General features: G+C 41.1%; 1 protein-coding gene and 1 long non-coding RNA gene across 2 annotated transcripts in view; one reads left to right on the forward strand and one right to left on the reverse strand.

The window, feature by feature from the left end:
- Nucleotides 1–12,398, forward strand: part of LOC146984446 (uncharacterized) — a 40,043-nt gene that overhangs the window by 8,843 nt on the left and 18,802 nt on the right. The gene's annotated exons all lie outside the window — the stretch shown is intronic.
- Nucleotides 1–12,398, reverse strand: part of espn (espin) — a 30,281-nt gene that overhangs the window by 4,291 nt on the left and 13,592 nt on the right. The window contains exons 8-12 of the mRNA XM_085783012.1: nt 8,487–8,645; nt 5,220–5,586; nt 4,564–4,593; nt 1,067–1,212; nt 510–887 (exon numbers count right to left, since the gene is read on the reverse strand). Coding sequence (XP_085639138.1) covers nt 510–887; nt 1,067–1,212; nt 4,564–4,593; nt 5,220–5,586; nt 8,487–8,645 — 1,080 coding nt within the window. The remainder of the gene's footprint in view (nt 1–509; nt 888–1,066; nt 1,213–4,563; nt 4,594–5,219; nt 5,587–8,486; nt 8,646–12,398) is intronic.

Raw genomic sequence — 12,398 nt, forward strand, 5'->3', positions numbered from 1 at the left:
ATTTATACCATGTCTACATGCATGTAATAGTATCACACACTGTAGTTACAACTCATCAAGACGTAGATGCCAGAGAATGACATTCAGAAGTAAAGTTTAGAGGTAACTTTGCCTGGGTCATTTGTTCTGAGGATGAGCCCCTAACCCCGTAACTTGACTGCACAAAATCCTTATCCTTCAGCTGCATCTCAAGAGAGTGTTGATGTCAAATAAACCTGTGAACTTGTAGTTTTGACTCCACTCAACTAACAAGCCAAAATTAGTGAGCAAAATCTATGCCATGCATGAATACTGAAAACACATTCATACAACCTCTTTGTCAAAATCACAAAAATCCACACTCAAGTGCAAGCACCAGCTATCCCCTTTGTGGTGTTCAATTACTGGACAATTAAGCCATATATTATCAAGTTTAAAGAACTTTTTAAATGCTCAAGACCACCAATGGGGATAGCTAAGACAAGACAAAACCTCTGGACCTTTGTACAGCCTTGTAAAATGATGCCTACCTTACGCTTGTGCTCCTCCTCCTCTTGTATCTTGACCTGAAGCTTTCGCACCATCACCTGCCTCTTCCATTCAGGTATTGCTTTTCCCTGTTCATCGTGAGTGGGCACTAGCGCCTCCACATCTGTGAGGCTAGTCTTCCTTCCAGACTCTGCTCCCGCTGTGCCACCTCCACCGTTCCCATTGATGACCAAGTTAGAGGGCATTTGCTCGTAGCTTGCAGAGGTCGACATGGTCCTGGCGGGTCCAGAGCCGGTGGGACTGGGGCTGGGACTCGGTGTGGCGGGTGGTGAGGTGACAGAGGTATTGGATGGTGGAGGGGATGGTGGTTTGGCTGGTGGGCTAGATGCGCGGGTCTCTGGTGGTGATGTAGTATTTCCCTGTAGAGGATAGGATATAGGAGAACATGGAAATTAAATTTCACATGCGAGAAGCTTCCTGAGATTGTAAACTACTTTCCCAAGAGATCCTTGTTGCAATCTTTGTTTTATATCTTGCTGATTCTTTTACAATTTTCTATTAATGCATCATCAGTATTGGAAGGTGACCATAGACCTACATTGTTGCCTGTGGGTCCAGTGCTGGAGTACACGGTTGTGTAGCCTTTACTGTGAGGTGTGGGCTTGAGGCTCTTTCCTGCTTTGATCTCTGCAAGCAGCTCGGAGTTGTCACCAGTGGGGGACATCATGTTGAAAGATTTTGTGCCTGCAGACAAAGGGACAGAGCAGAAAAGTGAAACCGGGTAGAAGGACGACGGGATAGAGGGAACGAGAAACAGAGAGAGTGAGAGAGATACACTGGAGAAGAGGGGGGTGAGAGAGGGGTTGGATGACATTTCAGTGTTGAATATTTTATTCGATCAGGCAGGTAACAATGCTGACCTGAACAATTTGGACAGTGATGGGAGTCACTACGGTGTCCTCAGCCACTGTCTCTCATAGATGGATAGATTCCTTTAACTCTTGTTTACCTTTTCTCTACTTAGTGGCTTTTGACAGTTTATGGATTAATCAAACAGCTGCTGCGAGCTGTGAGTAAATGGGGAGGAGCAATTATTTCACTATAGCGAACCCAGAGAAAGAAGTGTCAGCCCATGTTAACATACTGAGCTGATCTACAGCTGAACTTTCATCTTAAAAAAAAAAAGAAAAAAAGAAAAAAAAAGTGGGTCGATGGTAAAATGTATACATTCATCTTTGGAGCCTAATCGTCTTATAGTGAACCATGCAGCAAATTCAGGCAGATTATAACCATGACCTCTACTGGTAATACCACTACAAGGGAACTTTATTTTCACAGGACGGACAACACTGAAAAGCTAAAGCCATCAAAGCACTGCTTACATGTGAGGCCACATTTTTAAATACTCATTTCAAGATGAAATGTAGTATATTCAAACAGCAAAATCCAGACTTGATTTAGCAAGCAAACTTTAAAACAGCATTATGTAACGTACAAATATATTGATACATTTAAATTTCACATATTGTGGCCTAAACACACAAAGAGCTGCTATCTCACCTGTTGCAGTAAAAGTAAACCTCCAATGAAATAAGTTTCCTCAGTCCCTCATTGGTCACTCATTTTCTACTTGGGCAACGGAGAAAGTGTCCTCTTGTAAAAAGGTTCCCTGATGAGGCCACCACAGTGCGGTCTAGCTGGACACAGAGCTCCGCTAGCCTGCCACCCCTCCTCACTCTCACTTGCTCTCTCTTTCTCCGTCTCTCTCTCAGGGAGGAGATAGCAGCTTTCTATTAAAAACCCATCATCACAGTTGGGGTAAATCTAAAGGAATCACCAGTAACTGGAAGTGACAGCGAGCCATTGGCAAGCCGGCTAGGAATTAACACACATGTACACACGCACACTGTGGTCAGGCGACACACACACACACACACACACACACACACACACACACACACACACACACACACACACACACACACACACATACCCACCCCCACAGACACACACACACACAGCCTCCAGTCCCTAGCTCATTAGTCCAGTGTCCCGGACCAATCCTCTCCACAGCAAACCTGGTTCACTCATACACGCATTCATACAGTCTCACCTCACATTTACTGGATTACAAAGAGATAGAGAGAGAGAAAGACTAATGATCTCCATCCGTATAGAAGCCTTAGACAATACGCACTTTTCCTGACACTCAAAACTGTTGTCAAAGAAATGTTTGTGGATTAAATTAATATTTCTTCTTAGCAAAAATCTAATTCTTAGAGTAATATTCTGAAAATGTAACTAGATCAGTCACAAAAAATAAAATAATTTTGCCCATATAAATAGCCTACCTTCACCCATAGCCTTAACAAGCATTTGCACTCCTCAACAGTAGATTATCCAAAGTCAGATGTGTTATATGCAGCTAATTACACTGGACTGAAGTTGGTGCAATGTTTGAATACACCTACCTATTTGTGTGTATTGGAGGTCAAAGATTATGTATGCGTGTGAGTTTAATTCTGTTTAGGCTAGGGGTGTGGAGTTGGCCAGAGTATGTGAAAAAGGAGGGCGGGGCAGTGACAGGTCATTTGACAAATAGCCTCTTACGATGGAAATCTCACAGCAAGGTTTGCTGCTGCGGGTTAGAAAAGTGAAGAGCAATCAAGCTGCATTGTCTCCTCAGTTCTGTGCTGTTACAAAGTGCCCCAACTAGAGGTGTGTCCTGAGTGTGTCCTGTGTTATAAAAGTAGGATCCTCTCTATCCTGTTAATCAGTGTAAAACAACAGGGAACTTCCATCCATTGAGCTTTTAGATGTTTTGGTGGCTTTTCATTTTATGACCACCTAACTGCCTCTTTAACCACACAGTTAATGCCATCAGACAAATGATATCATTAGTGAGCACACATTGCTCTTTAGCACCTAAGTTAAAGATGACTGTACAATATAAAAAGTACAATCTCCTTCCCTCTGATCAATAGGAAACAATAGAGAACTTCAAACTGTCTACAGTGCTGCAGGAGCTTCCTCACTCAGACACCTGTTTAATTGCTTTTATGTCAATGGCTGTCTGAGCCGTAAACTCATCTTGAGCTCTCAGATGTGTGATTTTATGACCTAACTGCCTGCTTGTTGCCTGATTAACGTTTTAGCACAAATCATGCCATTAATGAACAAACACTTCTTCTAAGTGTTTTATTGCCATCCTGCCATTAGGCAGCAGGTGGAACATAAACAGGTCAGACAATTGGATGTTTAGTGAAAAAGGTGTGCAAATAAAATGCATAGATTGTAAAGTGCCTATAAACGAAATTAAACGAAACATTTGATAATTTAACAGCTTAATTGATGTCACTGTTTAGGACCAAGAACTGAGGCATCTTGGATATGTGTCTGCACCCACTGTGGCTGTTTTACTAGTTTATAATTTAATGTTAAAGGGAAAATGCTACTGCTTTTTTTTTTGTTGTCGTTTAAACTTTTATTGGCACAGTGAGTCAAAGATGATAATATGACACAGTCAAGTTAATCATAGTTACCAATACCTTTTTTAGTTTGTATGAAGTAAAAGTGAGAGGGGAAAAAGAGTATAAAAAACCCCAGCAAAACATAAAACAAACACATACAAAAAAACAAGGAATTATATAGTGAATTTAATGGGGAAGAAAGAGGAGAGATATCTCTATACACCACCACCTTTTTTTTTGTTTTTTAATATTTCCTCTCTCTCTCTTCTCCACTGCTTTTTAATAACACATTCATAAATATGCTGCAATAAAACTCATTTACAGTTTTGAGGAATCTTATTTTGAAATACATGTGATTTGTTTCATTCTTTTTTAGACTTGATAGTGGAAAAAGGAGGGAATGTCTGTGGGAGGGAGAGAGAAAGATGAGGGATGGAAACCAGAAAAGGGTCAGATTCAAAGCCATGGCTGCTGCAGTTAGGACTAAGCCTACATGGTACACACTCTACCAGGTGAGTCGCTGGGACGCCCCATGAGTTTAAAATGTTATCAGGAAAGGCCAAAGATCTATCATGGAGCCCTAATGCTATGTGTAATGAAGGGTTCAACTACTGTCTGTACTTACTCCTCATTGGTCTTAGTGCCCCTCCCTCCACTTGATGGAGCAGCGGTGAGGACAGGCCAGGGCGGCACAAACAAATGAAAAACAAAAAGCGAAACAGGTGGAAATGTAGCAGGTGAAAAGAAGAAGGAGAATATTTGAACAGGAGTGTATACTACGGTCACAAAAATTAAGTAGAACCCCAGTACAATAGTTATTGTCAGAGTCATGTGTGTCCATCGTAATGTTACTGTTATTATTCTATGTTCGAGCACCAATTGCATGTTCAGGCGTACTGAACCCTGGACTAAGTTTTGCTTCCAAATATGTTATTTCTTTAATAACTTTAGTCTTGTAGTTGATCCTCATGCATTTTCAAGATTCATGGGAACCTCAGACGATGTTTTAAAAACTCCCAATATTACACAGTTACTGGGGCAGCATGTACACTGGCAGACAGCAGTACCCAGGGCAACGAGCACTTAAGGAAATGGCTGAACACTAAACCAGTTCTCAGGGTAATCGTAGCCCAGCGTCATTAATTTATAATCTGCTATTTAGGATGCTGGGGTCAGACTCGACTCATCTGCTGAGAGATTACATTCTGCACATCATGCAACGGACTCTGCTTTCTAGGAATAATTTTACCGTGGTGTGTGAGCAACAATCCTTCGGAAAACATGTGTATACAAGTGTATTTAGGCACTCTGAACGGATATTTGGCTCCAAAGAAAAGTATAAAATGAAGGGAAATTTTAAGAGCAAATGAAAAGCTGGAGAAAACAAGAGGAGAAATGTCAAGGAGGACTCACTTCCTGAAGAGGAGGATGGGCGTCTCTGGTTGGTGGGAGTGTAAGACGTGACGTTATGCTGGGAGGTTGGTGTGTCCGGGGGCAGAGGGGGCGGGGGAGGGGGTGTTGGCATTGGGTCGCTTAGGGGAGGAGGGGGTGGAGGTGGTGGCGGCGGGGGTGGGACGGATTCCTCCGCGGTGCCATTCTCGGAGCTATGGGCGGAGTTGTCGGTAGGCTCCTCCAATAACACGGAGCCCTGGTCATAGAAGAGGGGGAGGGACATGACAGAGTTATATTTTATTCCCGTTAACATGTGCTGACCCTGATACGATTTCAGTTTGATTCGATTCAGGGACCAGTGATTGATATGAGACGATATCAACTGCTGATTAAAAAAAAATACTTTCAATTATATCAAATCACAAAAAGCAATTGAAATATCATATGCCATTTTAATTTCTGAGCTCCACCATAAATGAAATGTTTAAAAAAAGAAAAAAAAGAATAGGCCTCCTTTTCATTATAGAGACCCACATTCAGATTGGTTGAGTTTACAGTTTTAACATTGACCCTTGGACCTTAATTCTATCCATATCTCATTACTCAGATGTGCTAGGGGAATTTCAAAATAAAGGCACATCTTACAAATTATAATATGCATCAATGTCTCATAGATGTTTTCATTTTGGGTCGATGCTCCTGACTCATTGATTATTGAATTGAATTTTTACCTTCCACTTGCCAAACTGTATATTCCTATAACATGAAAATGACAAAAACCAAAAATGTATTAACCTATTGAACATTTAACACATTTGCCTTTTCAACTTGACTAATTGTTTTATGTAACAAATAGAAAACATTTCGTAAATCAGCGGTGACAGTGGCTTTGTTCTCCCTGCCTGCACTGGCATGCCAGTTGAAACTCCTGCTGGGCTGAACAAGCAGTGAGTTCTTGCACACAGACTGTGGACAGTGACAGATGTGTGCAGCCTACGTAGAACTGCATTGCTTTTGCTTCCTGCCATCTCTAATCAAGTCATAAAACATAATACTGTGTTGCTAATAATGGAGTTAACATGACCTAATCTCTTGGGGGAAAACTGAGGCAAAACAGTGGGAAGAAGCCATCTGCCACTGCAAGTGATAGTGCTTTAACCCCCCCCCTCCAGCATGCACGCGTCTGACACGCTCTGAAAGTGTGCCATAACTCTGCTTAATGGACCGTGACATTTAACTCGACCCACCCCTCCTTTTTTCTTCAGACGCGTGCTTGCCATTGTTGCCCTCTTTACTCTTTAAAACCCCCAAGAGAGTTGGGGTTTGAGAGGCTGGGGGTTTGGGGGATTGGGGGATTGGGGGGGGGGCTGACATGTCCAGATGGGTCTTGACAGCACGTGCCGTTGCTTTCTCTGATTAGCCGGTCCATCTGGTAGGAAGGCTCTGAGACCAGGAGGGGCCCCACTGAGGCTTTAATTGGCTAAATGTGGATTATACTCCATATCAGATGGAACACCCCCACCCCTGATACCCATGAGAATATAATCTCCTGGGACAATGGCGAGAGTCTCACAGGGGCTCTTCATTCAGATGCCTGTGCGGGCATGTGGCAGCCAACAAGTGTTTTAACCAAACGGCTCAGACATTTCCCCTAATGAATATTTCTTGGCAGGAAAAAGCAAAAGTATTTTTGCTTGTAATCTAACATTTTAGATGTGTGTTGCACATTAAATCAGGAGCAACCAGTGGCAACTCAGCAAGACATCAAGGCACAATTTGAGAAGTGACAGAGTGATTCTAAGAACCTACCCAGACAAAGTTAATTAAATGCCAATATTAAGCAACAAAACCTAAAAGATTAAGTATTTAGCATATATTAAGGCTAATGTTTGAAGTGGAGGATGGCCGGTTCTCTATTTTGTAAATGTTTACAATTCAGCATCATCTCAATTATAGCAAAATCAAAATAACAAGTTGCAGTACATTTTATTTGTGAAATTTTATTGCCAAAATTAAACATAAAGAAATCTGGGTTATCGCACCATTTGTGCTGATCGATTACTTTGGAAAAATGGTTTGTAATGTAATACCTAAATGTCAAGGTTAAAGGAAGCTTTTACATCTTTACCCAAATTAGTTCAAACTGGTCTCACAGATTTGTTTGTGTCATACGTTGATTTATACAGCAGATCCTTGGCCATAAAAAAATACAACATTTAGGGTTATTCTCATCTGGTCATTGGAGACTTCCTACAACATGCTGTGTTGTCTTGGATTGTCCTGCGTTTGTCCCATTGTAAGTTTACACAACAGGGTGGAGACTGGAGAGGCAATGGAAATGAGGGGCCAGTTTGCATCAGGTGGCAAACAAAAGCTCAAGAGGACACATTATGCAACATGATGAGTGGCATAATGCACAGGCAAATGGTGCAGGCAGTTTGGTAACCTAATGCCAATCTGCCGTCACCAAGCCAAACCTTATCTGCAGCACAATCAAGGGCATGCCGGTATATTAACCCTTTATAAACCATATTCCAGTATCCATTGCAATTGCACTGTCTTTGTTATAATTGATTTTAAGATGTGATAATTAAAAACCAAACGTAAAACAAACTTTAATTTTATTAGTCTCAACCCACTAACCAGATCCTAACCCTAACCCAAGTTTGTAAAGTAACCTAGTGAATGTTAGACAACAACGTTACATGTAACATCATCATCATTTTTTGCTTCTTAATAACACGATAGACATGAATTAATTGCAGTACACGTCCTCTGACAGAGACGTAAATCATGATATCTCAATATGTGTACTTCCCAATAAAACCATTCACAACTTGTGTCACTTCCCTTTCAGTGATCAGGTCAGCACTTGTTGGTGTGTTATAATCAGAGTGACTATAAAGAAATACAGACCCCACTGCACAAGTCACTGTCCAACACTGAACATTTTACAGCATTGCAAGGGAGTGATTTAATCTGAGATGTATTTTATTACATAAAGGGAGATTTAAGATTAGGATGAGCACAAGACAGCAAAAACAAACTAGATCATGATCGTATATCCATGTGTTTAATAAACACAATTTAGGTATGTGTGTGTGATGTGCCATTGAACTACTGTTACAACAAACAGCAGAGATCTGAAGGTCTTACCTCCTCATTGGGTGCCATGCCTTTGCTCCCGCGGGGCTCGGCCGACTCACTGCCCAGGTTCTTGTAGTAGTCCCCAGTGCTGGGCTGCTTGCTGAAGCTCCTCGACCTCCTGTTCGAATCCACACGTCGCAGAGCCTCGTGGTTCTCACCAGCACTGAGCTGCGGAAGAGATGTTTTTTTATTTTTTTTATTTTAAGAAATATGAATAGTCAGAAAAGGCTTTGGTTTCACCTATCGGTTTTCCTTAGTTTGTATGTATGTATTGGTTAAATATCCCTGAAATAATCAACCAAGTCTGATCATTTAATCAACCAGCTGTAAACTGTCACCTTCCTTGGTGTCTGATTTGTATTGTTCTTGTATTTTATGAAAATAACGATCAGTAAATTAATCACCAGTGCAAATTATTTTTATTTCCAGAGCAGAGTAAAATTATCTACAAATTACAAGGTAGTACATTTCTTTTAACTACAGAAAACGGGATGAAAAACAGGATATCTGGAATTTTGTATAAATTATTCTTGTATCTATTCCTAAAAAGTCAAATAAAATGAAAGTGATAAATTATGATTTGATAACAATAATTGTGTATTTGAACAACACAATACATGTTGCTGTAAAAAAACAACAACTCAAAACTCAGAGGGAAATGGATTTATGAGGATAATCTCTGCTTGTGGAGTGAACCTGTCACTTGTAGCACAACACACAGTAAAATCTATAGGAGGTTTTGAGGCCAGATTAGCTGTCCCATGCGACCAAAGCAGCTTTATTTAAATAACAGAACAAGGCCTTATTCAGTGCAAGTGAAATATCAGCATGTTTCATGTAAGGCCCACAGGACCACAGAACATAAGAATTCACATGCAGCTTTGAGTTCAGTGTAAGAGTATCCTTTAGCCCACAGAGCAGGGTCAGAGGTCACTAGCTTGGCCTCTCTAGTTGAGCACTCTCTCTTTTAGCACTGACATCCATCTCGACCTGCAGCTGTAAAGGCAGTAGCCTATATCAAACTAATGTAATGGTTATGGTTAAGTAATGGGATATTAACAGGGAACAATCTCACCTTGCATTTTGAGCAGCCATTGTGATATTGTGGCTTTTCCAACCAATCTGTGACAACATTTCACTCATGCAAAAAGTCTCATATTTGCATTGGGTACTCTCCAAAATCAACTTTATCAAAAATTCATTTTTTGCTTTTTTCCAGCCATGCATATTACAAAAAATTGTAAAGAAAAACAAGTGTATAAATATAAATAAAAAATATAAGTGTTAAATAAATTTAAACACTTAAATCCCCTTTTTACTGTATATTATCAAAAATTAACCTCCAAAGATGTCAACCTTGGACATGACAGGGAAAAAAAAGATGTTACTTTGCCTGTCAAATCAAACTTGGATTGATTTACATTTCAGTGCTTGCCGTCGCCATGACTTCTCACGAAATCCAAAGCCTCAGATGTCAAGCAGATGTCTGGTGTTAATATAAGTGGAAATAATTGACAACTGACCCCTGACCTCTCTTCCTTTGTGGTGTCATGTTCGGAGTTCTTGTAAGCCTGTTTAGATCTGTTGACTCATGTCTGCCTTCAAAGAAATGGTCCCTGAGCGCTCATCAGGTGGGAGGGTAATGTGAGCAGGGGAGCGCTACAGATGGTTTGATTGTCATCCTCCAGGGAGGTGGGCGAACAATAGGAAATGTACAAAGCATTGTATTTGCACCCTCCCCTCCCCCACAGACATATACACACATACACAGACAGACAGAAAGCCATTCTTCCCATTATAAGGACCTGTCTGTCAACATAATGTCATTGTTATATATTTGTTTTTACAGTCTAATGTTTTTTTGTGTGCATTGTGGACGGCTGTTTAGCCTGGTTGCTGTTTAACATTGTTCAGTAACATTTTAATGTGGTTTTGCACAAAAAAAATAACCATAGAAAACAAATATACAGGGAAGCTGTTTGTGCAACATGTGATGACTCTAAACTTACATGCATGCCTGACAACAACCAGTAAAATAGAAAACAAGAGGAAACTTGTGAGTAAAACATAATGAAACAGGTGTGAGACATTCACTGTCCAACCATTCAGCAGCTCAAGCAGCTCCACAACCTGAAGCCTACGTATGCAAAGCAACATCGAATACGTTTGCTTGCCCAGTCTTTGACCTGACATCACTTTTAGGGGACCGATGAACACAAAGCTTTTCTCTCTCTTGCTCCTCTGAACATCTTACCTTAGCGTTAAGAATCCTCTCCTGCGGCGCTCCTTCAGCCTTATCCACAAAGCTCAGCAAAGCACAGAGAGTAGCTGTCACCAGATCCACAGTGTCACCACGTCTCCGCTCAGCGCTACATCTGTCACTCTACCTGCCCTCTCACTTTACCCACAGGCCTCATCAATAACCTATTGGACAGTCCACACAGCACTGGCAATGATGTCACCACCACTCCGTAGACCAACCACTCCCCAACCCTGTCCAGTGCCTCTTATGCAAAACTCAAAGTCTCTGGTGCTGGTCAGCTCACTGTGGCTGGCTGCACTCAAATCTCTCACGATTTAGGATTATTAGAATATTCTAGCGTTCAGCGCCTTGAATTAGCAGCATGAAGGATACATTTTGACCACTAGTTATAGTGAAAAGGTCTAGAGTAGGTCTAAAGAATAATAAAATATGTTACAAAGTACATGACACATAAAGCCTGCTATGAATGGCGTTTGACCTCAGTTGAGGCAAATTCAGACAAATGAGATGAGACAAATGGCAGAAATCTCAAAGAATCACAAGCAAAGCTCTGTGTCTCTGGATGGAGGTTATTGTTCTTTGTTACTATGGTGCTCAAGGTAGATTGTTTTTCCCAATGTATATGATGCATGCTTATCTTAATTGTGTGTGTGTGCTGTTCAATTGTTAATGAGTGTGTGCCCGGGGCTGGTCACCTGGGTATAGAGAGGAGAGGGGGACGGCAATTGCTAAAAACTCTCCCCCACTCGGCCGATGGCGCATGCGTGTATGCACAGAGACGAGAGAGCTCAGCCTGAGGACATGAATGGTGCCTTTTGGACTTTCTGTCTAATGCATAGCTGATCCTTACATACAGCCTCCATCTATCTGTCTAGACATGTGTGACTTTTCCTGTAAATGAGCTGATTCTGCAGCTCCCACATTTCTTTTTCTTACTACACTTCAGGTTTTAAAATTAAGTGTTCCAACACTTAGAAGGCTTTCACTATAGTGGATTTAGACTTCACAGCTACTTTGCCAATACCATACCATGCTGAAAATATATAAAGTATTTATCCAAAATATATATCTCTCACATCTCTATCTCATCACACCTATATTTTTTTATGGTGCGTGGTTTAAGCTGAAGCAACTTTGTTTAAATGACCAAATAGTCAGGACATTGTAACGCTCAAGAGATAAATTCTGCATGAAGTGAAAGTGATCCCTCAGATTGGTCATCTATCATACACTCCCTGGACGACTCGGCAACAATTCAATTACAATTTCAAAACCACTTTTCATGGCCTTTACCACAGCACTCACTTTGCAGCACCGAAACCATTGTTGTCGCTTTTAATTGCTCCTCCTCGTCAGCTCTGTAAGCACATTCTGAGTGATCTGAGGCCAGATTAATTAGTAAAATTAAGATCAAGCCCATCATAACAACCATTGTGCATGTCAACCCAACGGTCTGTCTCATTAATGAGCATCTTTTTTAACCTTGTTACCTCGTACTCGCACAATAATGCCATTGTGGGCATTGTTACACAAGAGCAACAGGCAGCCCAACTGAGTTTACACAAGGAATGATTTATCGCAAACATCCTGCTCCCTCTGCTTGTTTGGGATTGTTCCATCATGTGATAGTTATGGATATCTACATTTTTTAATGAACT

This window comes from Trachurus japonicus, chromosome 7 (genome assembly GCF_045865225.1).
Source record: "Trachurus japonicus isolate A0001 chromosome 7, Traja_1.0".
Classification (NCBI taxonomy): Eukaryota; Metazoa; Chordata; class Actinopteri; order Carangiformes; family Carangidae; genus Trachurus; species Trachurus japonicus.